Source organism: Symphalangus syndactylus, chromosome 15, assembly GCF_028878055.3.
Source record: "Symphalangus syndactylus isolate Jambi chromosome 15, NHGRI_mSymSyn1-v2.1_pri, whole genome shotgun sequence".
NCBI classification, from domain to species: Eukaryota; Metazoa; Chordata; class Mammalia; order Primates; family Hylobatidae; genus Symphalangus; species Symphalangus syndactylus.
The window spans coordinates 79,003,141-79,029,047 of record NC_072437.2 but is presented as its reverse complement, the minus strand read 5'-3'; the positions used below and the strand labels follow the sequence as shown (position 1 = coordinate 79,029,047).

Genomic DNA, 25,907 nt, shown 5'->3' with positions numbered 1-25,907 from the left:
CTCATAGGTGGGAATTGAACAATGAGAACTCATGGACACAGGAAGGGGAACATCACACTCCGGGGACTGTTGTGGGGTGGGGGGAGTGGGGAGGGACAGCATTAGGAGATACACCTAATGCTAAATGATGAGTTAATGGGTACAGGAAATCAACATGGCACATGGATACATATGTAACAAACCTGCACATTGTGCACATGTACCCTAAAACCCTAAAGTATAATAAAAATAAATAAATAAATAAATAAATAAATAAAAAAGAAAAAGAAAAATTTCACTTAAGCTAGATGTTTTGTTTGTTTGCAGGAAATATCTTTTAACTAAGCCTGCACACATGGAATCTGAGGGCAGTGGGGTTTGCCAGTTGTATGTGCTGAAAGAGGAGCCGCCCAGCACAGGGTTTGGAGTTACACAAGGTAAATACTATGTCATCTGTGTTTATGGCTGTGTGAGTGCATGCTTGTACACATACTGTCTTCTAGAATCATTTAAGAACAAAACACCAGCCTATGTTAAGTTTACACCAAAAGAAAAAACTTAGTCGCTACACCAGAAATAGTAAATAAGAATCTACTATCTCAAATTGTCATAAGGAAGTTCACTGTTGTAAGCTCTGTCCTTGAATTTTTTTAACTGACAGATCAGTATTTTTATATACATTTAGGCTGCAATTCTAATTTAGGATAACATCTTTATTCTGCAGACCATTGGGATTTCTACTTAATTTATCACAGTTTTGGGGGATGAATAGTCCTTATGAAAAAAATCTAAAACATACCATTGCCAACCCTTTGTTGGGTCAGTTTTTACATCTTTTCTACAGGGAGCTATTAATTATAATATTTATTCCTAATAAAATTTTGGATTCTATAAATACTTGAGATCACTTTGGCAAGATGCCTTGATTATAAAAACAGCATTTTTTCAAACAAAAGCCCATTAATGTAATTTAAAGTGTTTTCTCTTTTTTAACTTGTTCTTTTCCGTTTGACTTGTTGAGAATAAAATCTTGCAAAAAATTAATTCCTGGAGCATTTCAGGAGCATATGGTGTCTAATGTTTCTCTGATACTTTTCAGAAACAGAGTTCAGCATACCTCATAAAATTTCCAGTGATCAACTATCATCTGAACATCTAAGTTCAGCTGTGGAACAAAAGATTGCCTCTCCCAACAGAATTCTCTCAGATGAGAACAATTATGCTACAATAGTAGTTGGGTTTCCAGATCTCATGGTAAGCACCTATTAAATTATTGGATAAATATTTCTTTCCCTTAGTTTGACCTATAATCTGTAAGCCTGTTTGAGGGGTTATTAAAAATATAATTTCCTGGTAAACATGTTGGATCAAGTCTGCCTTCCAAATCAGTCAGTAGAAAATATGTTATAGCTAAATAGTTTCATTACACTTTAAAAATTAACACTGAAAGTGTAATGCAATGATAGAATCTAGTAGGGGGAAATGAGTATTCTCCATATGTGGGAGTTCATGTAATACAGTTTAAATGCTTAACCTTCTGATGGTAATTTTCTATCATGTCTTCTAGAATTTTTTAAAGTTAATTATTTTTCCATCTACACATTCTATATATTTATTTATTAACTTTTATTTTAGGTTCAAGTGTACATGTGCAGGTTTGTTATATAGGTAAATTGCATGTCACAGGGGTTTGTTGTACAGATGGTTTGGTCATCCAGGTAATAAGCATAGGTAGTTTTTTGATCCTCACCCTCTTCTCACTCCCCACCCTCAAGTAGGTGTCAGTGTGTGTTGTTCCCTTCTTTGTGTCTATATGTCCTCGATGTTTCACTCCCACTTGTGAGAACATGCGATATTTGGTTTTTTGTTCCTGTGTACAGTTAAATTTGTTGGGTTGTCATTATTGCAGATTAAAATTTTCAACAGTCATGAAGATAGATTTATTTTCCATTGAGTTTTGCTCTGATTTATCATATCTTTGCAGCATCTAGGTTATAGTATAATGGCTAATTGTCTCAATTGATTTTTCTCTTAGATGGGCCCTTCTGTTATCTACTGTTACCTATAAAGGAGAAGCTATTTGAATTGACTGTAGGTGAAACTGGGCAAATCTTTCTCTGATGGAAATGTGGGGAAATTAATTATAAAAGTTATTTCAGTCCAAGTTGCCATCTAATAACCTTAGATGTAGCTCCATGTGTTCTGACTAAACATTTAATTTTTATAATTTCCTTTGTAGCTTTTAGATGGGATGATAGAATTATTTAAAGATAAAAATATGGGCTCTGCTTGACAGTACTCCAATTTTGTATGCCGCAAAATTTTAATATAGTTAATGAATGCTGGGTACTTCAGGATATAAGATTTGAAATCTAAAACTCAATGGATAATATGTGGCTTAGAACTCTGACGTATGTTTTCCTAATTATCAAGTTAAAAGCATCTGCTATCATATAATTTGAAATGAAATGTTATTGAACTACAGTGTTTACAGCAGCCTTGATATGAAAGAGATGTGTTTTATATGCTTTCTACAATGTTTGCTGCTGTAAAAAAAACATTGGGAGTTTTTCTGGAGGTAAAACTATTTTAAAAATTGATCTTCTAATTACCTTCTTCTGATTGAAGAAATCAGTATAGAAATATAATGTTATTATAAAAAGTTAGAAAATAAAAGCTAAGTTAAGGCACTGTTTGTGTTAACCTTATAGAAATTCTTATAGCCTGTAAGACTAGTGGCCTTGTTAAATTAAAAGCTATATCCCTGCTACTTAGTGTGGTACCTACCACATAGGAGATATTTAATGAATATTTGCTAAATAGAAGATTAGAGTCAGCTAGGCAGCCTTTAAGATGACAGTAATATTTTTAGGCCACAACAGAATAGGCAGTGTGCTACTCTAAGCCCTTTCATACATGATAGTTAATTTTTACAACAATTCTACCAGGTTTTAGAAATGAAAAAACAGAAACAGACAGAGCTTATATCCCCTAGGCCACAAAGATTATAAGCAATGGGATTTGAGCTCAAGTGTGACTAGCCAGCCCTTTAACACACATCCTTTTACCACACCACACTGCCTTCTTGCTTTATGTGAACTTCCTTGGATTCTCTATAAAACTATTGACAAATGAGTATGCTACCTCTTATTAACTTTTTCATAGAGTTATCAGTGGCATCTTAATTATTACTTATATAACTTTTAAAATCTAATACCAAATAGCTATAAGAATCTGTAGCAAATATCATCCTCAATGGTGAAACATCAAAAGTATTTCTTTTCTTTTCTTATTAGGAATAAAACAAGGATGCCCACTGTTACCACTTCTATTAAACATGGTAATAGTGTCTTAGACATGATATATAAAGAGAAAATTGATAAATTATGCTGCATCAAAATTTAAAATTTGAGTTCTGTTAAAAGACACTGTTAAGAGAATTAAAAGACAATCTACAGGCTGGGAGAAAATATTTGCAAACCACATTTCCAACAAAAACTGGTATCTAGAGTCTATAAAAATTCTTAAAACTTAACAGTCAGAAGGCAAATAGCCTAATTTTACAAATGAGCAAATAGTAGGCCAGTGTGAGTTATCAGAGATCAGAGCCCAAGCAAGGTAAGGACATCTATGGTGGAGAGAGGTAACCACTAGTGATGGATATTAAGCCCAAGCAGGATGAAGATGGCATTCCTGTGAAGGGGCAGCCTGGAGTGGGTTGTAGGAGCCCAAGTAAGGTGAAGTATGTGTCCCTGTGTGAGTGAGGCCCCATATGGGCTGTCAGGACCCAAGCAGGGAGAGTAGAGCATCTGCCCAGGGAGTAAGGTTAGTGGTGAAGATGGGAGATGGGTCACATACAGTGGACTTGAGCAAGAAAGTAAATATGTGAAGGGTAACAAAAGACATTAAGGATAATGAAAACAAATTTTTAACTGTTGGCGAGGGGAATTATAGATACTAAAAGGAAGAAAACTAGAATGAACCATGTAGTTATTAGAGTAGAATTGGATATATTTTTGTGAATTCATAGATTTCAATGTATTTAGGTAAATATAGAAGCAAAAGTAAAGGTAAATGTGAAAAAAAAATGAGCAAAAGTCTTGAACAAACACTTAACCAAAGAGGATAGAGGGATGACAAATAAGTACATGAAAAGTTATTGGACGTCATTAGTCATTAGAGAAATGCAAATTAAAACCATGATGAGATACTAGTACCTACCCATTAGAATGGCTAAAATAAAAAAAACACTGACAATACCAAGTACTGACAAGGACGCAGAGAGCTAATGCAACTCATTATTGCAAGGGCAAACAATAACCAGAACATCTCTGAAGAAGGACCAGACAGAAGTACTCTTCCTATTAAATTTCAAGGATAATTATAAAACTTCAGTAACTAAGACCACGTATTGGCCTGGGAATAGAAAAATACACAGTAGAACAAAATGCAGTGCCCAGAAACAGATATCTGCATATAAACTGTGTTTTATGATACTGTTGCTACGGGCAAAAGTTAGTGGTATTTGGACAATAAGCTATACATGTGAGAAAAGGATGAATGCAGATACCCACTTCATACCATTCACAAAAATTAATTCCTGATAGGCTAAGGACTTAACTGTGAAAAATAAAGCCTTAAAACTTTTGGAAAAAGCGTAAGAAATTATCTTTATGATCTTAGGAAGGATAAATACATATGTGGTAAAAATTTAAAGTAAAGCAAGGAAAAAATAACACAAAATTCCAGAAGAGTAAAATCTAGGGGAGAGAAAGAATGACTGGGAAGGGGCCCAATCACTTTTGAAGCCCTCCCAGGGCTTTAAAAATGCTAGTTATGTTCTATTATGTATAGATGTTTACTTACTTTTTAACTAATTCCTGTATTTCTTCTGTTTAGTTGTAATTGATTTCAAGATAAAAAATTTAACTTGTATATTTTACACTTGTCTGAAAGTTATGATTATTGACAAAGCAGCTACCTCCTGTACCACATCCAAATGACTTTATTTATTTTTTGTTTGTTTAAGACAAGATCTCCTCAGTAGCTGGGAATACAGGCGTGTGCCACGATGTCTGGCTGATTTTTGTATTTTTTGTAGGGACAGGGTTTCACCATGTTACCCAGGCCAGTCTCAAACTCCTGAACTCAAGTGATCCACCAACCTTGGCCTCCCAAAGTACTGGAATTACAGGCATGAGCCACTGTACCCAGCCAATAATTTGATTTTCTTATACCTGTGAAACATTAGTTTCCCACTAGTATCTGCTTAAAGGGCTGTGTTGTTAAGGTTGTGGTGAATGTAGTATATGGTACTTCAGTACTTTAATCTCTTTCTTTTTTTCAGTCACCCAGTGAAGTTTATTCTTGGAAGAGATCATCATCTTTGCATAAACGAAGTGGCACTGATACATCATTCTATAGAGGAAAGACGAAAAGTGGGACTCCAAAACAAAGCAATTGTGTGACTCTTTTAGATACGAATCAGGTAGTGAGGATTTTACCTCCAGGAGAAGTCCCTCTAAAAGATATCTACCCAAAAGGTAAGAAGGAACTCACCAATTCCTAATTTACAAAGGTGGTTTAAAGTAGCTTCCTTTTGGTAGAGGATATTTAATTTATCTTTATCATTTCATACTTATAAAAATTGATCATTCTGACAAGTTTAGAAGTAACTAAAAAGACCTCTCTGTATTCAGAAAGTTCTTACTCATTTTCACAGTGTGCAACTGTGGCCACTGCTGTTAGAACTCATCTTCATTTATATTATAATATATGCAGTAACTTTACCTAAAAGATGTTTTCACAGAGCCTTTTAAAAAGTCTTAGTGTATTAGGCATAGAAACTGAGGCCTGCCTTTTGTCTTAAACTCCTAAGACTGAAAGTCAGGGGCTTATCATGCAGACTGATTCACTTAACAGCACTCTGAAAGTCAATTTATATTTATTACTGCATAAAATATCCAATTCCTGGGATGATCTCCTCTCCTTGTATAAATTCACTTACTCCTTAAAACCCCATCCTATTGTTAGCATGCTCTCTAATTTGTAAATGAAAATATTCTGACACAGAACTAAAATAACTGGCCCAGGGTCACCCCACCAGTGGACAACAGTGCCCAGATTTGCCCCACAATCTTCTAATCCCAAGTTTAGAGCTATTCTTATTGAACCACACTGGCATTCATCATAACAGATAACTATGAAAAAGTTTGATCATTGATTCATTGACTTTTTTTTTTTTTACATCACAGTGGTAGTGATACATTATCTTGTGTCTATATGCATTGTATTAGTGTGGACTTCACAAATATAATGCTAAATGTATTATAATAATCTGTAACAGGGTTTGAAAAGTTCTGATTATAAGATAACATTTGGAATTAGTTTCTTCCCAACTGAAACTCATGGAAAATAAATCACCATTTCCTTAAAATTTTTTTTGTGGTAGAAGAGACAGATGAATAAACTGACAGTTCTGTACAGTGTAATAAGATAGGAATATTCACAAGGTGATATATAAACACAAAGGAGAAGTTTACAATCCATTCTGGAGACTGTGAGTTGACTCTTGAAAGATGAGAGTTAATCAGTTGAAGGATTTGGTCCAGGAAAGGGATACTCCATGTGAAAGATGCAAGGACTTGGCAGAGCATTCCAGGAATTAGAAGAAGTTATGTACCAGAGTTTAGTGCACCTTCATTCACCCAGAAATCTGGGACTCACCTTGATACCTCTTCTCCCTCATCCTCCACATCTCATCCATCAGCAGTCACCATGTCCTGATATACAGCCTTGCAAATATATCTTGTATCCACCCACTTGTCTCCAATTCTGTTACCAATATCCCATCCAAAGCACCACCATCATACACTGAAATGTTGCCATAGCCTTATGATATTGTTACCTCTTCCACTCTTTTCCCCTCCTACCCTTTTCCACACATCAGACAGGGTGATGTTTTTAAAGTACAGTGTACGTTGGTTCTTAAGCTCAGTTTATATACAGTAAAATTCACCATTTCTAGTGTATAGTTCTGTGAGTTTGGCAGACACAAATAGTTGGATAACCACTACCACACTTGATATAGAAGAGTATCATCACCCCAAAAACTTCCCCCATTCCGTTTTGTGGTCAATGCCTCCACTTACCTACAACTTATCACTGACCTGATTTCTTTTCTTATATATTTGCCTTTACCAGAATATTATATAAATGGAGTCATATAGTACGTGGTCTTTTGAGTCTGGCATCTTTCAATTAATACAGTGCATTTGAGAATCATTTATTTATTTATTTTTTATGTTATGTGTGTATCATTCGTTTTTTTTTTTTAATTGCCAGTGGTTGCCTATTACATAGATGTACCACAGTTTGTTTATCCATTCACAAGGTGACATATTTATTGATTGTTTCCAGTTTTGGGCAATAAAGAGTAAGGCTACTATGAATATTTGTGGGCAGGTTTTTAAGTGAACATAAAGTTTTGCTTCTTTTGAGTAAATGCCTAGGAATGGCATTTTTGCATCATATGATGAAACTGCCAAACTATTTCCCAAAGTGGAAATACCATTTTGCATTTCTATCAGCAATGAATATTTGAAATGAAATTCTATCAGCATTTCAGTTGCACTGCATCCCTGTCAGCACTTGGTATTGTCAGTTTCTCACCATTCTAGTGAGTGTAGTGATTTCTCATTATGATTTTAATTTGTGTTTTCCCTAGCACCTAATGATGTTGAGCATTTTGTTTTATGTGTATTTTCTTTAATAAAATATCTTTCAGATCTTTTGCCCATTTTTAAATCGGGTTATTTATTTTCTTATTAATGAGTTTCGAGCATTCCTTTTGTTTATTTGTTTTGAGACAAGGTCTTGCTCTGTTGCCCAAGCTGGAGTGTGGTGACACGATTTCAGCTCACTATAGCCTCTGCCTCCCAGGCTCAAGCAGCACCCAACTCAGCTACTGAGTAGCTGAGACTACAGGCACATGCCACCACATCTGGCTAATTTTTGTATTTTTTTGTAGAGACAGGGTTTTGCCATGTTGCCCAGGCTGGTCTCAGACTCCTGAACTCTGAGTGTTCTTTAGTGTAGATACAAGTTCAGTGTCAAAGATATACTTTCCAAACATTTTCTCTTATTTTGATGAAGGGCAAATCATCTATGTTTTCTTCCAGAAGTTTTATAGTTCTGTATTTTACATTTAGATTTATGATCCATTTTGAGTTAATTTTTTACATGATATAAGGTATGGACTGAGGCTCTTTATTTTAATTACATGGGGATATTCAATTGTTCCAGCACCAGCACCATTTGCTGAAAAGACTGTCCTTTCCTTTCTGTTTTGCACTGCCTTTAGACCTCTGCTGAAAATCAGCTGCCCACATGAGTGGGTCTATTTCTGGATTCTCTATTGTGTTCCATTGGTCTATGTGTCTATCCCTTTACTAATACCGTACTCTCTTGATTGCTTTATAGCTTTATAGTTTATAGTGAGTCTTGGTTGACTTAGGTAGTATAGATTCTTCCACTTTGTTCTTCATTTTCAAAATTGTTTTAGTCAGAAAGTAATATTTTTAAACACAACTCAGGTCACATTGTCCTTAGGATAAAGTTTAGAAATTTTAACTTGGCTTAAAAGATCCAGCGTGATTTGTGCATTACATAACTCTCTAACTTCTTTCAGTTAATTTGAATTTACAAAATTCTTCCCAACTTTCTGCTGCACCCCTTCCCCCCAACCCCCAAACTCATTCTCATCTGTCAGGTCTCAGTTTAAATGTCACTTCCTCAGAAGGTCTTGTTCAAATCTAAATCAGGTGCCCTTGTCATACTATCTCATAACACTTCCTATTTAGGAACAGGAAGAGTGTGTTCATGTTTCCATGCATATTTTAATTTTTCACAAAGTATCTCAGGCCTACAAAAGTTTAAAGAAAAATACAATGAACATCTTTGCACCCACCACCCATATTGGTAAGTCATTACCAGTATGGTCAGAGACTCCTGTGTTTTCATCGCCTTCCCTTTTGACAAACCAGAGGTAATCTCTGTTCTGAATGTGAGTTCAGTACTTATCATTCACAAAATAATATATAGCTTTTTTTATGTTTTTAAACTTTGTATAAATAGTATCATATTGTATTTATTCTTCTGTAACTTGGTCTGTTTTTTTCACCATCATGTTTGTGAGATTTGTTACTAAAGAAAAAAATCATTCATGACATTTGTTACAAAATGGTAAGGTAGGCTTTATGCAGGGCCATCTTGATAGGTATGGGGATGACTGCAAAGAAGTTTTGTAGTAAGGGAGAGAGATGGGGCTCAACTCTGAATATAACAAGGAAAAGTGGAAATAAGTGAAGCAGTAGGGTGGGGGTCAGTGGATGGAAAATTACTGAGAGAAAACATCTGGGGTAAGGGGGAATTCTGGCTGAACAAACCTAACAGGATCCTTGCTGAGAGCAGCTCAGAGTGATCTGACATCACCTAGGGGATGGTGGAGAATGGGGAACCCAATCAGATATCAAGGGTTAGGGATTCTGGTTAAACTGACTTAGCAGGATTCTTGTTAGCATTGAACAATGCAGAGATGAACACAGAGGCCCCAGAGTTGGGAACTAGTTGGGAAGAGGATTCAGAAGAGCCTGACTACAGTTCAGTCAAAGAGAGACCTTTGTCATCATCCATACTGATAGTTCTACTTTTATTTTCACTGCTTCACATACAACAATTTATTCTTCTGTTATTTGTCAGTGCAAATTTAGGTTCTTTCCAGGTTTTTGCTATTACAAATAATGGTGCTATGAATAGCCTTGCACCTGTCTGCTTGTGTATATGTTGAGTCTGTAGGGAGCGTATTTAGGAGCAGAATTACCAAAGGTGTTCCAGTAGCATAAAGGGGGTCCTGGTGCATCCCGTCCTAATCTACTCTTGTAAGGGTCAAACCTTTTATTGTGGTTTCGCATTACCTTTTTCTGACTTCTAGTACATTTGAGCATCCTTTCATATGTTGCCATTTACTCTTCCAAGAACTGCCTATTTAGCCATTTTTCTCTTAGTTGCTAGGAGTTTTATTTCCCTTCTTTTGTTTAAGTAGTGTTACTAAAATATTCCAAACATATATAAATTGCTTAGGACAATGTCTGGCATGGGGGAAGAATTTTATAAATGTGGGCTGTAAAAAAGAGAGAAAGAATGAAAATCCCTAGGAGCATGGTGAAGGAAGATCCCAGGGTGACAGCCATGCACAGGCCTAAGGTTAAAACAGATGACATTTCAGGAGAGATGTCTCTTAGAAATTGAAATTGATAAACCCAATATATATGAACATATTTAGAGATTTTAACAATTAGGGAACCTTGGGAATAAATTTGTACTAAATAAAACTAAACAAAACATGATGCTTATTAGCTCCAATAAAAGCAAAAAGTTATACAGGAAAAAGTAATGATAATATAAGACATAGCAAAGCTGTGATTAGCATTTAGATAATTGTAATAATATAAGCACTGGATGTTAATCCAAGCAAAATTATATGAATGTTTGGGGGAATGGGAAAATCGGGAGTGGGGGATTGGGGAATGAAAAAGAGTTAAACTCTCTTCTTGCTTGGGAGGAAGGCAAGAGATAATGCCTGAAGCTGAAACCTCAAGAGGGCACCATAATGATGAAGGTGAATACCACAGAAATAGCTTAAAAAGTTGAAAATGTCTCTAGGGGGCAGGAAATGGCGGGGCGGCGGGGGCGGGTAGGGGGTAAAGCAGGGGCTGTTTGTTCTTTAAGCCTTTTTGATACTTAATTCTATGTGCATGTAGATCTCTGATGAAAATTCAAGCTAGAATAATTTTGTAAAGTAAATCAAATCCAACCATCTAATTAGTCTGGAACTAATGTACATCAGCCTTTTATAAAGAAATCAACTGTAAAGACTACTCTCCTGGTGGCTTTCACAATAATGAGGTAGCTTTTATTTAATGCAGATGGGGAGAAATTTATTGCTTTCTTCCAACTGTTTTTCTTCTAGCTAAATGTTAGCTTTTTTTAAACCACAGCTCTGAGCTCTTTAAACACAAAATAATGATTCTTGATTGGAAGCAGTACAATGTTTTTTTGAACTTTGGGTAAAATCAAAAATTTGGTATCAGCACAGTTTGGGGGCACACATCACTCTTTTTATCTGTGAACACAGAAATGTATTAAACCCAGTGATTAATAGGTGTACATCAAATTACATTTCTAGAAGGAGTGAGTTTTTAAATAGCATTTCACCTTCCCTCTGAAAATTGTCTTGGTTGTTTTGCCTGACAGTTTTTAATACCTCCTTCTAACCTTGGCACTGTGCTTGTAAACTGTCCCCACTGATCATGGGAGCTATGTGATAAACACTGCTGCAATGACTTCCCTTTAATGGTTAGTGAACTAATCCCTAAATACAATTTATGCCTATCTTTGAAATCCACTTGGATTATAAATGTAATGGAAATTTACTGAGCCTCCATCCTCACTCCAGTGTTAAAACGTTTAAAATGGATGGATGAGGCCTTGGCTAAGTTTGGAGGGAAACCTGGCCACAGTTTTCACTTCCTCAATTCAGTCAAGTATTCTGTTCAAGAATCTTTTTGTAAATATGCTTTTCTTCTGAGCTGACTTATTTTCAAATCAGTAAACATCAATTTTTATTATTTTTAAAGTGCTTACTGCTACTACCACCACTACCACCACCTTTACTATTTCCCTAAAGTGATTTGTAGCCATTACCCTTCTCTGATACATGAAAATAGTTTTTAATACCAGGAGTAAAATTCTACTTCTTGAAATAGTAGACACAGTCATTATTGCATTTTCTCACCATGGAATTAATTAGCAAAGTAAAAGAAAAGAAAGATATGGGAAAAAAAGATATTTTAAAATAAGTTGGCTTACTTTGCTTTCACGGGCAATCTAAAAGTGCTGATGGCAGTAGCTCAACTTAATACTATTCCTTATTTGTAAAAGCGCCTCTAAGTGGCAAGCCAAAATATGAGTAAGTTAGTGAGGCAGCTCCACTCATCTCTATAGCTTCAGTAACTGGTCACTCTTGGCAAAGAACCCTGAGCTATAAATAATTCAACCTACTTCAGCTAGGTTCAAGCAGCAGGAATTGTTAAAAATGATATATGATACAAAACTTTATCCAAGATTGACTTTATATCACAGGCAGAATTTCCAGTGCAGACTGTGTGTGGCTTACGATAAGCATATTCACTTTGTGCAAATGGCCACTTGAAGACAGCTAATCCAGCTGGGTGGTCAAATTACTATAGTAACTCTATTTTCTTACCCATTCCTCTCCTTGGACATTACCTTTTCTTCCTGCTGAGCTGTTTGTCTCTTGGGACAACCCATTGCCTAGCTCTACAGCTCATACCTGGCCTCAGGACTGTGTTTCCCACTCTAGAATCCTTTCCAAGTCCCCAGAGGCCCACAATGGTTTAATAGAAAGGAACTTTCCCCATTTTACTGTGAACGCCTCAAAGTCAGAGACCACATATCTTTTCTATATCCTCATGCTTCATATGATGTCTGGCGCAAAATATGCTCAAACACATTTGTTAAATAAATAAGAGATATGTTGAGTTTTTCAGCTGGCCTATTTAAAAACCTTCAACTACATGCACGAAATAAAAATGTCAAGTTTCTTGTTTTTTGTAAACTACATTTGATAAATTCAAATTTGAATTTATCCAGGACATCCTGGATACTTCATTCCAACCAGAAATTGTAATAAAAGATGGATGGATGGATGGATGGATGGATGGATGGATGGATGGATGGATGAATAGATAAATATATCATTCTAATCAGAAATTGTCATCAAAGATTAGATAGAAAAACAGATAGACAAAAATCTTAAAAAGCATGGGTTTTGTGTAGGGGAGTTTTTTTTAAGAGAACTTGGTGGCCAAGATTTTATAAAATGGGATATTTTACAAATAGCTATTTCACTAGGGCCAACTCACATAGAAGTTGTGTGGAGTGGTGGCCAGAGCATAGATTTTAGTGCTAAAAAGGCCTAGGTTTGAAGCCATCTCCATCACTCTCCAGCTGTATCACCCCAAATAAGTCATATCGTTACATTACCTCTATAAGCCTCAGTTTCCTCATCTCTCAGACAGGAATTATTAGTCTTGTTGTTAGTATCAGAAGCACTCTCTGTGAAGACTAAGCAATGTTTCTGACACACCGTGGTGGCAGCTAATGATTTTGAGGATGATAGTTACTCAGGGCTGTGGAATAGAAATCAGTGAAGCACAGGAATTTGCTGGAAAACCAACACTAAGGTATACTAATGACACCACAAGAGTATAACAATTATAGAATTAGTTGAGGGCTCTGGACCCCTTATCTCTTTATCTTCCACCAACTTTTCATATTCTTTACTATCCAGAATCCTGAGAGCTGATCATAATCCCAAAAAACACAATCCCCATGCCATAACCCCAAATGTTGAAATCCCAAAAGAAAGATAAATATTCCTAAAGTCTAAAATTCTGGCACAATCCCAAAAGATGAAAATCTCAAAAATATAATTCTGGAAAAAATAATTTTAAAATTATTTAAAAGATATTTATGTATATTTTTAAAAGAAGATTTATTTGGGAAACATAAAAACAGCAGAACAGGCCGGGGTTGGTGGCTCACACCTGTAATCCCTGCACTTTGGGAGGCCAAGGCAGGCAGATCACTTGGGGTCAGGAGCTCGAGGCCAGCCTGGCCAACATGGTGAAACCCCGTCTCTACTAAAAATACAAAAATTAGCTGGGCTTGGTGGCAGGTGCCTAAAATCCCAGCTACTCGGGAGGCTGAGGCATGAGAATCACTTGAACAGAGGAGGCAGAGGTTGCAGTGATCCAAGATCGCACCACTGCACTCCAGCCTGGGCAACAAGAGTGAGACTCTGTCTCCAAAAAACAAACAAACAGAAACAGCATATCACTTCACAAACCACCTTGCACAATAAAATAGGCAATAATAACATACACTTTTTGCAAGCATAAACACTCAGGTATACTAATGACATCACATGAGTATAACAGTTATGAACACATGAGCCATATTCATAAAGCAGTTGGTCAAAAGGGAAATGTCATACATGCATATCAGTATGTTTGGCAGTTAAAGAAAAGACTGTCCCAGCTCTCAGAGACCAATTCACCTTCTGTATTTGTCCCCTCTAGGCTCTTGGCTTACAGGATGATGTCCACCAATATTGAGGGCAGGTCTTCACCACCTGGTTCCCTCAGACGCACATACTAATCTCTTTTCCAGATTACAGATACAACCAAAATAATGCTTTACCAGGTTTCTAGGTATTCTATAATCAGTCCAACTGACACCTAAAATTAAGTCCACAAATACACCCTTTGTCAACTTGGCACCTATATGCATCTCCTTAAACCATACTTAATTTCCAAACAAAGACAGTAACAAAGTAATAGCTCCGTATAACATGATGCAGTTATACTGTGATTGTGATTTTCAGAATTTTAAACTTTAGGGACTTTTATCTATCTTTTGGGATTTCAACAATCAGAATAATGGCATTCAGGATTGTGTCTTTTGGGATCATGATCCAAACTCCAGAGTCCTCACCCCACTGCCCCATCCTCACCTCACCTTCCCCTGTCTTGCAGGGCCCTAATAATGACAGATACTGTGTGATGAGCAACCCCTGTCGGTGCTTTGCATTTACTAATTTCATCTAATCCTCAAGATAATGCTTATGATGCTCAGATGCTGTGGTCATCTGAGGTTGTTATCCCCATTTCACAGTGGGGTTGTTATCCCCATTTTACAAATGAAGAAAACAGGCCTCAGAGAGGTCAATAACTTGACCAACATAACACAGCTCAGACAGGAGCAGGACTTCCTACCAGGTCAGTCTAATTAGAGAGTGTGCCGATTCTACCACATTTTACTGCATTGTTGTTGCTTCCTAAGAAGGAAAAACAGTTCAGATGATGAAATATTTTTAAAAAAAACTATAAGTGCAAAAACATTGACTCATCTTGGGAAGCTATCAAATGAAAATAACTTAGGTTATTTTCTGACAGTAAAGAATCACAGCCCAATATGCTTCCCTGAGGGAAGCATGTTTCTCAGAGTCTAGCCATGAGGGTTGACCCAGTACCTTGTCAAGTAGATCCCAGCGTTCTACCCTAGGCTACAGATAATTTGATTCCACTTTTAGCACCATTTTGGTATCTTGCAGTAATTTAATACTTGGCTCATGTCATGACTTGTTTGTAGATGTTACTCCTCCACAAACATCTGGTTATATAGAAGTCACTGATCTTCAATCAAAGAAACTCCGATATATCCCTATTCCCAGGTAATCCATTTCACCTTTGTTCTTAGCTTAGTATGTCATAAAAAATGAGTAAATTCTTGCTAAGTACTCTGAACAAATGAGTACTTTTTTGCTTCTTTAAATAGCAAGCTCTTTTTTTTCCAGTTACAGTTGGTTTCTATCTTGCTGTTCTTCTGAATGTTTTCCTGGCATTTTTATTTTCATTTTGTAAAAATATTCCACTGTTACATAGGTATAAGTCAAACAGCCTGCAAGTCTTTGTTCTCTTTTGTTTGATCTGTTCTAATAAGTTTTTCTGTATCTGAAATAGCATTTTTAGTATTACAAAAATTATAATACTTATTAACTTTATATATTTATTTTCTGAAGTAAGTTGTTCAAAATATCAAAAGAATTTAAATAGATTTGTTTAATATTGTTTTGATATATGTTATTATGTATCTGCAGTCAGGAAGGTTGTACAATAGCCAAAGGATCCCAAAGCTTTAGAACAGGACTCATTACTGTTCGCCTCCTTCATTATTGTCCCACTATGGAAGCAAAGCATTTAAACTAGGTAAACTGAAGATTTAAAAACAGAAACAATAAAGCTTGATCTCTCCCTTGAAGAACACAGGCATCGTCACCTGGAGCCCATCCCTTTCTGGGTGCATCCATGCCTTATTTCCCTCTTCCAGCCTAAGCTTGCACCTGCTTTGGCCTACTTATCGTAGGTTCCTCTTTTTCCCTTTCTTTGCCCTCCATGCCAAAGCCTTCTTCCTCTAATCTTTCTATTCTATTTTGAGCTAGATTACAATCACATCTGCTCCTCTCATGTACTCCCTCACATTGCCATTGAGCCCTCACAACACAGTGGTTGAAGTCTTGGCTAGAAGCTCTAGCAGAGTAGCCTGGAGGGCCTGCAGAGGAAGACCAGGGATACCAGAATCTGTCAGTCACCCAAAATGTCACCAGGCTTCCTTTCTTCCCCCTTCTCCAACCCCTAGAAGAAAATAGCTCGGCATGATAGCACAAATAACTCAGAAACACAGCTTCATTTCTTAGGACCCTTTAATCAGATTCAAAAAATATGAAAACAAAATCATTATTCAAAGAAATAGATTTACTTCTTCCAACATATATGACTTCTTGGAACATCCTAATGTGTTGGTTTAATGGAAAATGGCTTTTAATCATTTGAGGAAATTGCATATTCCATCTTAATTATATGCTCATTAAAATATACTAATTCAAGTAACAAAAGCAAATAACATCTTTTTTAACATATCTAAAACATTGATAATTTTTTTCCAGTATTTATAGTCATTTCTCTCACTAGTTTTTTATTTCAGTGTTTTTCTCTTTTGACTTTCTGTATGAATCACATGTTATACCCGCCATGGAAAGAACATCTGGAAGAGCAGCTGTGTGCACAGCCCAGAGCCAGCTGGCCACCATAATGCATTCAGTTAGAGCTGCACTGCCCAACAGAAATATAATGAAAGCCATATATGTAATTATATATTTCTTGGTAGACACATTATTGTTTTAAGGTGAAATTAATTTTAATATCTTTTATTTAACCCAATGTATCCAAAATATTATTATTTTGACATGTAGTCAATATAAAATTTTTAATGAAATATTTTACATTCCTTTTTTTTTCCTAAGTCTCTGAAATTCAGTATGTATTTTACACTTAAAGCACATCTCCATTTGGACTTGCCACATTTCAAGTGTCAAGAGTTTGTTTCATTGTCAGTATGAATTTAGAGTCTGTTTCATTGTCAGTATGTCCTGAGTTTCTCTTAACTACTGCTTTTTTTGACATATGTATAAAATCCAAGGGAACAACCCATCTGGACTTCAGTTTTTTTGCTAGTAGCTTAGATTTAGCATTCTGCTAGATATCAGGAATTTTCCATTTGATAGCTAATTTCAAATAATAGAAAATACAATAAAACTGTATGTAACTTCAGGGCCAAAATGAATACATCACTTTTGCTCTCACATAATTTTCTTCAAAGTTTTATATTATCTGCATTTGTAAAATAGTACTGCCAAGCTTTCATATGTGGCTGTGTATAAATTTAGGCTTCACTCTATTATAATTCTATGTGTCCTTTTAAAACTTTGTTATTATTTATAAGGAAAACATTCTTTAAGTGAAGAAAAGATTTTAGACCTAGTGTGCAAATTGTAGAAAATATGTAATTTCTTCAGTCATTCTTTTTTTAATAAATTAAAGAAATTGCCTGTAAATGTAAAGTTTTCTTGTGAAGAGTTAAGTAGTGACAACTAGTAGGTACAGTGCTCAATAGAATCATACAGCTTGGGTGTTCTTGGCAGAATTTCAAACATCATAGTTACAAATGGATAAATTTCATTATTCTTGAATAGCCCCTGACTCCATCATCTGTAACTACTAAGTTTTTTCCTGCAGCAAATATTTATTGATAGAGTACCATGTATTGTATCAAATGTTACCTTCTTTGAGCCCTTCTGGGAGTCCTGTAAAGTAGCTTGGAAACATATGGTCCCATCCCACTGTTGTTCTCCTCATATGAACATTTTCTAAGTCTTCTGTGTCCAAGAGTGGCCGCCCTTGTCACTCTGTGTTTAGTATCAACTAAGGCAGACTGAAAAAAGGTCAAATTAGTCTTGATTTATCTTTTAGAATATTATAAGAATTTACCTAATATATAATGGTTTTGTGTTTTTCCAAAATCTACAATGATAGCTTGTTATGTTTTTCTTATCAGACCATCTCTTTAGACTATTTATTTCATATAGAAAATATCAGATGCATTTTGTGAGCCAACACTAATAGTTGGAATTTATAATCTATATCACTTTTGTATAATAAGAGCTATACTCAGATAAAGGAGATATGCAGTTGACTCTTACAGACAAATTTGCTTTCCTAGAAATTACTATACACATATATATATATATATACACACACTCATACAGATGTCAGAAATACATAACAAAGGAAATAGGTGTGAAATATATAAGAAATCTATACATTCCTTGTTATAGATTCACGTAACTTTCTAAGTCAGAAAAGGCAAAATATCACATACAAATGCAGTCGAAATGCATAAACAAGAAATCGGTTCAGCACTGACATTAGGCCTCTAAGGAGTGAGTCCAGTACTGCAGGCGTGTGAGGTATGAACTGATATAGAGTTCCTTTCTTCCTGACAGTGGAAGCTAGTGTCGTCTACAAATACAGGAAAATGCAGAGAACCAGTAAATTCCTGTGTATTTTTGCTCCTTACAGATGGTTCTGTTGATATCTTGTCTTTTAATATGCTCATTATTAGAGTTCTGTCTTAGATCAGGCTGTTACAGCAGAATACTATAGAGTGGGTAGCTTAAGTGACAAATATTTGTTTTCAGTCTGGAGGCTCGGAAAGCCAAAATAAAGGGGCCAGCCAATTCAGTTCCTAGTGAAGGCTGTCTTACAGAGGGTTAACTTCTTGCTGTATCCTAACATGAATGGGGGTGAAGGAAACAGGGAGAGACCACATGCAAGTGCAAGCTTTCTGGTCTCTTCTCATAAGGGCCCTAATCCCGTTCTATAACAGGGGACCTACCCTCACAACTTCATCTAAGCCTAATTACCTCCCAAAGTACCTACCTCCTAATACTATCATATTGGGGGTTAGGGCTTCAACATATGAATTTGGGGGGGATACAAGCATTTAGTCCATAGCAAATTCTTTATAGCAAGTTTAGGGAAACTAATCAGTTTAAACCAGCTTTGTTTCCTGGCCTACCAATTAGTTATATACTGTGATCACTTATAAAAACATCTTTCTTAAAATAGTCTTTCTGTTTTTTTATATTCATGATTGTCTTGCCTCATGTTTGCTTATGAACCCTGGGCATGTTTGTTTAAGAACTTTTGCTCATAGCATATCCTCATAACTGCCTATGTGGTGACATAGGTAAGAGCAGGTATAAAATAATGAGTAGTGTGAGCATAGTTTTTCAACAGTAAAGAACATTACAATGTGCAGTGTCATCCCTCCTGCTTTATTTTTGTGGTCTCTTAGCGTCACTTGGATTCCTTTTTCCAGATCAGAATCTCTCTCGCCGTATACCACATGGCTGTCGACCATTTCAGATACAGATGCACTGCTAGCTGAGTGGGACAAAAGCGGTGTTGTTACTGTTGATATGGGAGGTCACATCAGGCTTTGGGAAACTGGACTTGAACGTCTGCAGCGATCACTCATGGAATGGAGAAACATGATTGGACAAGATGACAGAAATATGCAGGTACCATTTGAATTCACCTTATCTCTTAGAGGTGCACATTCAAGTATAAATTTAGTTCCAGATGCCACAGTCATGAAAATTTCTGGGCCAGTGACTCAAAAATAGTTGCTTAAAGAACTAAAAGAATTTTTAGATTCAAAATAAAAAGACAAAAACAAATTCTCCATCTAAATGATGAAAAAGTAAAAACGTGCCTTTTTTTCTGTCAGTGCTTAAATGTGCAGGTTACTGACATCACAACATATGAATACAATCAGCAGCTTTTATTTTTTTAACCTTAAGCACTAACCAGTTTCCAGCAGCACCTTTGCATCTGTTCTCACTTTTACCATCTTCAGTGTCAGCATCTCTACATGCTACCTAGGAAACAGAAACATTTAGGAACTAGAATACAGCAGATTATTACAAGGCCAGAACCTCTAAACTAAAGAAGGTGAGCAAAAATATGCATCCAATAGAACGTTTTTTACCAACTTCCTTATTTCCAAGTAATGCAAATTTAGTAGTCAACAATAAGTAGACCCAACCCTGCACTGGAGAAAAATATGGGAACAGGCCACCAAAGTGAAAAGAATCTGGTAACTCCAGAAATGACTCAGTCATAATCTAATCAATCTAGTTGCTGTCTGGAACTAATTCGAAGAATGAGGAAGGCTATATACCCATATATACTAAAGCATATAATAAAAGGATTTATTTGCTATTCATTTATTTTAATCTTTGGAACAAAACTTCTCCTGTTTACATTACTTTCTTATCCAACAAAAAGAAAAGTAGGTCCCTCCCAGCCAGGTTGTCCTGCAAAGAGCCTATTAGCAAAATAAGAAATTTCTACAAACTATTTCATCAATACCTGATTAATAATTCCTATTTTATGTGATTCTTTTTGTGATTTTCTTTAAATAGAAATAATATATTCATGAATGAATAATAATTCTCTTAGATCCTTAAAAGCTTGTAGGCACATTTTGAAAACCTCGAACCAAAGTAGAACTCAAATCTTTTTGAAGAGGTATAAATATATTAATTTAATTAAGCTAAAACAAATGTGTGACTCTAAAATAAACATGTGTTTAAGTAAGTGCCATGGACTGATTACAGCAACAGACTGAATGTTGGTTACTACTCATAACAATATTTAGAAAACCAATTAATTATGGCCTGTTTCATTTATTATTCTAAACATTAGTTTCTTCTCTTTTTGAATTAAGCTCTTGTTCTCATTACAGTCATTGGTGCCTAATAGTAAATACTATTGTGTTTGAATTTCTATATTTTCTATGTGGTAGAGATCAAAGGTCATGTTTTCCATCTGGTCAAGATTAAGTTTATTTTTCACAATAGAACTTTACAAAGGACTTTTACTGATCATTTAATAATTGTTCTTGACTGCTACAAAAATGAATTTGTATTTGTTTTTTAATCATGTAGGCCTTCTCTTCCAGTTACTTCTCTGGCTATATATATACATCTTTGTACTCCTAGCTTGTAGCACAATGATTGGTGCAATAAGCAATTAATATGTTTGTTTATGCTCACACTCCTATATACTAAAATGTACTGGTAATTGAAACTATTTGATAACGAATGGAATTTTTCTTTTCACAAATTACTTGTTTTGATGTAACTGAATAAATATTTATTGAATGAGGATATATAGTTATTAAGTTAGAAATGAACAGAATTATGGTATCTAACATCTCAAGAATAATAAAAACATTCAGCTACATTACACAGTGCAATATCTGAACTTTCCCTAAACCAAACATTTTCCAGGACATGTGTAACTTTATGTCTCCAGTTTAAAGTTCAGCTATAAGCCGGGCATGGTGGCGCATGCCTGTAATCCCAGCTACTTGGGAGGCTGAGGCACAAGAATTGCTTGAACCCGGGAGGTGGAGGTTGCAGGAGCTGAGATCGAGCCACTGCTCCCCAGCCTGGGCAACAAAACAAGACCCTGTCTCTAAAAAAAAATAAAATAAAGCTCAGCTATTACAGAAACAAGACATGTTTAGTAATAAAGTTATATAATTCAGAATTGAATGATAGTTTCATTTGGAAAATTAGAATAGATGTTATCTGACATTCTCCTTTGATCCCTAAGTTCCCTTGATCCATTTTGGTTGATATTAAAAATGCATACTTATATACATACTCAAACATGAGTCTGTATTCTTATGTTCAAACAGACAAGACTAATTGTCTTAATAATCTATCATTGTTTTAATTTTTTGTCATATCTCTCTTCTTCCCTGCTTGGTAAATAATGAGATAGTTTATTTAATTGTTCTTATTTAGACCAGCTCATCTTATTAATTACAAGTAGTTTATACAACCAAACCTAAATAGAAGTCATTCCAGGGGCAACAGTAATAACAAGCAAATGTTTGTCTTTTACAGTTCCCTTTCTGTTTGATCTTTCAAGCTATGCTTCATTTATATACTCTTTATTCAGCACAGATCTGCTCCTAACTTCAGAGCTTGGAAAATGCCTTTCATAGAAGTATTGAAAAAAGAGAATAGGTTCTCCATACCCTGCTTACTTAACACTTGCTGGCTGCAAGCAGCTTCCCCATCACTGACAGAGTAACCTGATCTCCATCTAGTGGCCAGATGGACTTACTTTTTACATCATGGAAATTAACAGGCCTGCTGGCAATGAAAGGCTTATACACTCTTGTCTTGTATGGTTCCTGTTGAGCAATATAGGCGCCTTTAGGTCAGCAGTGAGGGCTGGGCAAATAACCTGCCATGCCATCCACCACATAAGATCCCCATGCCTCCTGATTCCTCTGCATCGTAGCAAAGGAACTGTCCATATTGAGATAAAGAGTATATTAATAGTTAAATGTTTTATCACTACTGTCTTTATCTTTGCTACATTTCAGCCTTCTGGAGTTATTAGCTTTGCCATTGTTGATTTGAGTTTTTGTTTTTGTTTAATGAATTCGTTGGTATTTTTATTTAATGAGTACAGCTTACAAGAGAGTATTTTTTGAGCTCTACATATAAAATGTGTTCATTAATTTTACATGCTTTGATAGGAACATGTGTTTTTCCTATAATAACCATAACAACAAACTGAAAGGATTATTATAAATGTAGTTTTAAGAGCCCATTATTAAGAATGCATACTTATTACTTTTAGATTTCAAATTTTCAGAAACATGGGTTAATTATAAGTCAAAATTCTTCTGGCTATATTTAAAGTATATTATTCATACTTAGTTACATTTGTCTTCCTTCCAAGAAAGCTGTTAAAGCTATACCACAGATTTCCTCAGAAATCAAATCATCTTCTCTTGGTGATTATTTTTGCGGGAGCAAAAAGGCTTAAAAGGTTATAGCTTTCAAATGTTATTTTCTAATTAAAAGAAATCACAAAGTAAATCTTCTGTATATTGCTGGTAGGATCTCTCTGCAGCCTTGGAATAGTACTTAAGGAAGTAGTATGTTGTTTAACAATGGATACAATCTTCTGAAATACAGTGTGAGACTGGAACTTTTTCATCATTATAGTGAAGACAGTGCCTGGTACACAGTAAGCACACAACCAGCATTTGAAAATAAAAAGGAGTGAGGCATAGAAAGAAATATATGGAAAAGATAACTAATTTATGTTAAGCACCATTAGTCTATTCCCCCTTTTAAAGAGAATTTTCTAGGACTATGAATAAGTGCAGTTTGATGTACTTAGGTAACTAAGCTTGACCTTTTCTGTAATCTCTAGTCCAGCAGTTTTGATTTTTGAAGATCTCAGTAGGATATTAAGTTCCATTTTCAGTTTTAGAAACCACTGGGTTATTTAACTGGCTGACTATTAGTCAGTTAGTTTACAGGCTAGGTTATCTTCAGATCCTCTATGGGATTATGAAATCCTTTGTTCTTTTTAAGGAGCGTAGTTTACTCTTATACATCATTCTTTGATCAATAACTCTGAAAAAATAGTCTGATTCAGTGGATCATTGTTACAGAACAATCCATATTTTGTAGGATTGTTATATGTACATATGTCTTTGGGAATCTTTCTTGGCCCAGAAAGGCAATGCTTTTCTGAACTTTTATAATTTCCCACCATCCATGTCTCCTCGCCATGTGTCAGTAGAGCTGGCTTTCAGCAAGATGATCCAGCTGTTTCCCTATATGGTAACACTTGGGCATTGCCTGTAATTTTTTTTTTATTGTTTATTCCTATTAGAGAAGCCCCAGCCATGGAAATTCATTTTGAATCTTTAAGATTTTCAGGAGTACTGAGTGAAAATGCAAGATCCCCCTGAGAAGTGTAATACCTGGTGGCGTGCTAGTAAACCAGTTCTCATGGAGACTGGGGGGTTGTTAAGTTTGCCAATTTCCATGGTGCAAACACCCCCACCATGATTTCAAGCTGCCAAAGGTTAACAATCAGCTTGAAAAATTCCTAAATATTTAGCAGTTATCTCTCATAGGCTGGTACAGTTTAGCTCTATCATGCCACTTGCTTATTTAGGGCTTTATCATCTAACTCCCCAAGGAGAATTATGGCAGTTACCTAATAGCAAGGCTTTCAGAAATGAGGCAATAAGATAGTGATAGGGACAGAAGCAATGAGAGAAAAGGGAGAAAGGTACAGAGAACACAGATAAGATAGTATCATGTTAGCTCAGGGAATGTGGAAGCCTGCAGTTATCCCAGTCACAAATTGGCCATACTCTTCTTGAACCAGAAATTTGGTTTGAGTAAAGAATTGAAGAAAAATCTGCCCTGAAGTAAGATAGCACTCCTGGGTTCATGCATATGGGCCTCCTTTCTTATATAGATTGTGTTTTAGAGAGAAATTGCAAGTTGATTTTTACATTCCTCTAAAAGAAAAGTTCCATTGGATCACAACATTATCAGTAATTGCTAAATACAATTAAAATTAAATCAACAGTCACCTCCCTAAGGCAAGCAAATAAACAAGTTTATGATTTTAGGGAGGCTGTGAGGTTTCATTAACTTTTTATGCATATCCAATAAGAATGATACCCCTATAAATTATGAAAATTATAGAATGTTAAACTAGTATTTAAAATAGAAATATTATCTTACTTTCACTCTTTAGAAAAGGTCTAACCTTAAAAAATTCCTTTTCAAATCATCAGCAGGACTATTTCAACCTCCTTCTCTCAAGACAGGCCATAGGATAATTGTGTTACCATATCACTAGTGCATATTGTTCAACAATATGATCAGCAAGTAAAGAGGTAATTTTAACAATATTTATTTAAAGTATAAAGAAAACAAATTAATTCTGCAGTATACTGGCTATAAACTTGAATGAGAAATGCAATTAATAGGTTGACAGTCAATGACTCTAGAACTGTTACGGTTCTGAGCTCATTAGGTATACACTTACATTTAAGTAAGTGTATACACTTAAATGTAAGTGTATACCTTACAATCACAATGGCTACAGAAATAAAAGCTTCTTGCTATTATATTTATGATTTTATTCATAAGCAGTACAACTTATTGTTTAAGAGCATGAAATTTATAGTGTTCAAACCTAGATTAAAATCCTGGTTCAACTTTGTAGGTGATCTCTGGCAAATTACTTATTCTTTCAAAGCCTCACTTTCTAATCATAATATAAAAATAATTGAACCTTAACAAAGTTGTTGTAAGAATGAAATACAGTAATGCCTGGTACGGAGTAAGTACTCAGTAAACAATAAAAAATAGAAACTTAGAATTTAAGTTAATATTGGGCTACAGAATTCTTCAATGCTTTATGGAGACAAAGCCAAATTTAAATGAAATACTATTACTCAAATACCTAATATTAACTTATGATCCAGTGAGTTATATAATTCATCATCTATACTAGTGTTAAAATGTAAGCTTTGTTTATAATCCTGTTTGGAAAAAATTTTGTCAGATCCAAAAAAGGAATTGTAAAAATGGTCTTTGCCTAAACCTGTCAGCTTGAAGAAAAGCAGGAAATCAATGATAGGACAATTGTCAGCAGAGAATTATAGTGTTTAGCCTTATTTAAAAGACAAATTAGAACAAGACCAAAAAACATGCAGCAAAGTATACATCATTTACTCTGAGTCCTGAGAACAGTAGAAAACAGGAAAACAACAACAACAACAACAAAAACACAGGGCAAATTGGAATCCTGTCTTTCTAAGCTTTTCATAGCTTTTTCCTCCTCCTATTTTAAGCTTTTATTAGCAACAGGACTTGAAGATACTGTGTAGTTCTGAAGGTTGTAATGTGGGGTGGCACTGAAATTTGGAAGATTAGTTGAAAGTCTGTCCAGGCCATTGAGACATCCAGATTT

General features: G+C 35.4%; 1 protein-coding gene across 4 annotated transcripts in view; it reads left to right on the top strand.

Moving 5' to 3' along the window:
- VWA8 (von Willebrand factor A domain containing 8) overlaps positions 1-25,907 on the top strand; it is a 458,897-nt gene that overhangs the window by 312,190 nt on the left and 120,800 nt on the right. For all 4 annotated transcript variants that reach the window (XM_055244723.2, XM_055244727.2, XM_055244724.2 and 1 more), the window contains 5 exons: positions 307-416; positions 1,079-1,233; positions 5,327-5,522; positions 15,274-15,355; positions 19,402-19,603. In XM_055244723.2, coding sequence (XP_055100698.2) covers positions 307-416; positions 1,079-1,233; positions 5,327-5,522; positions 15,274-15,355; positions 19,402-19,603 — 745 coding nt within the window. The remainder of the gene's footprint in view (positions 1-306; positions 417-1,078; positions 1,234-5,326; positions 5,523-15,273; positions 15,356-19,401; positions 19,604-25,907) is intronic.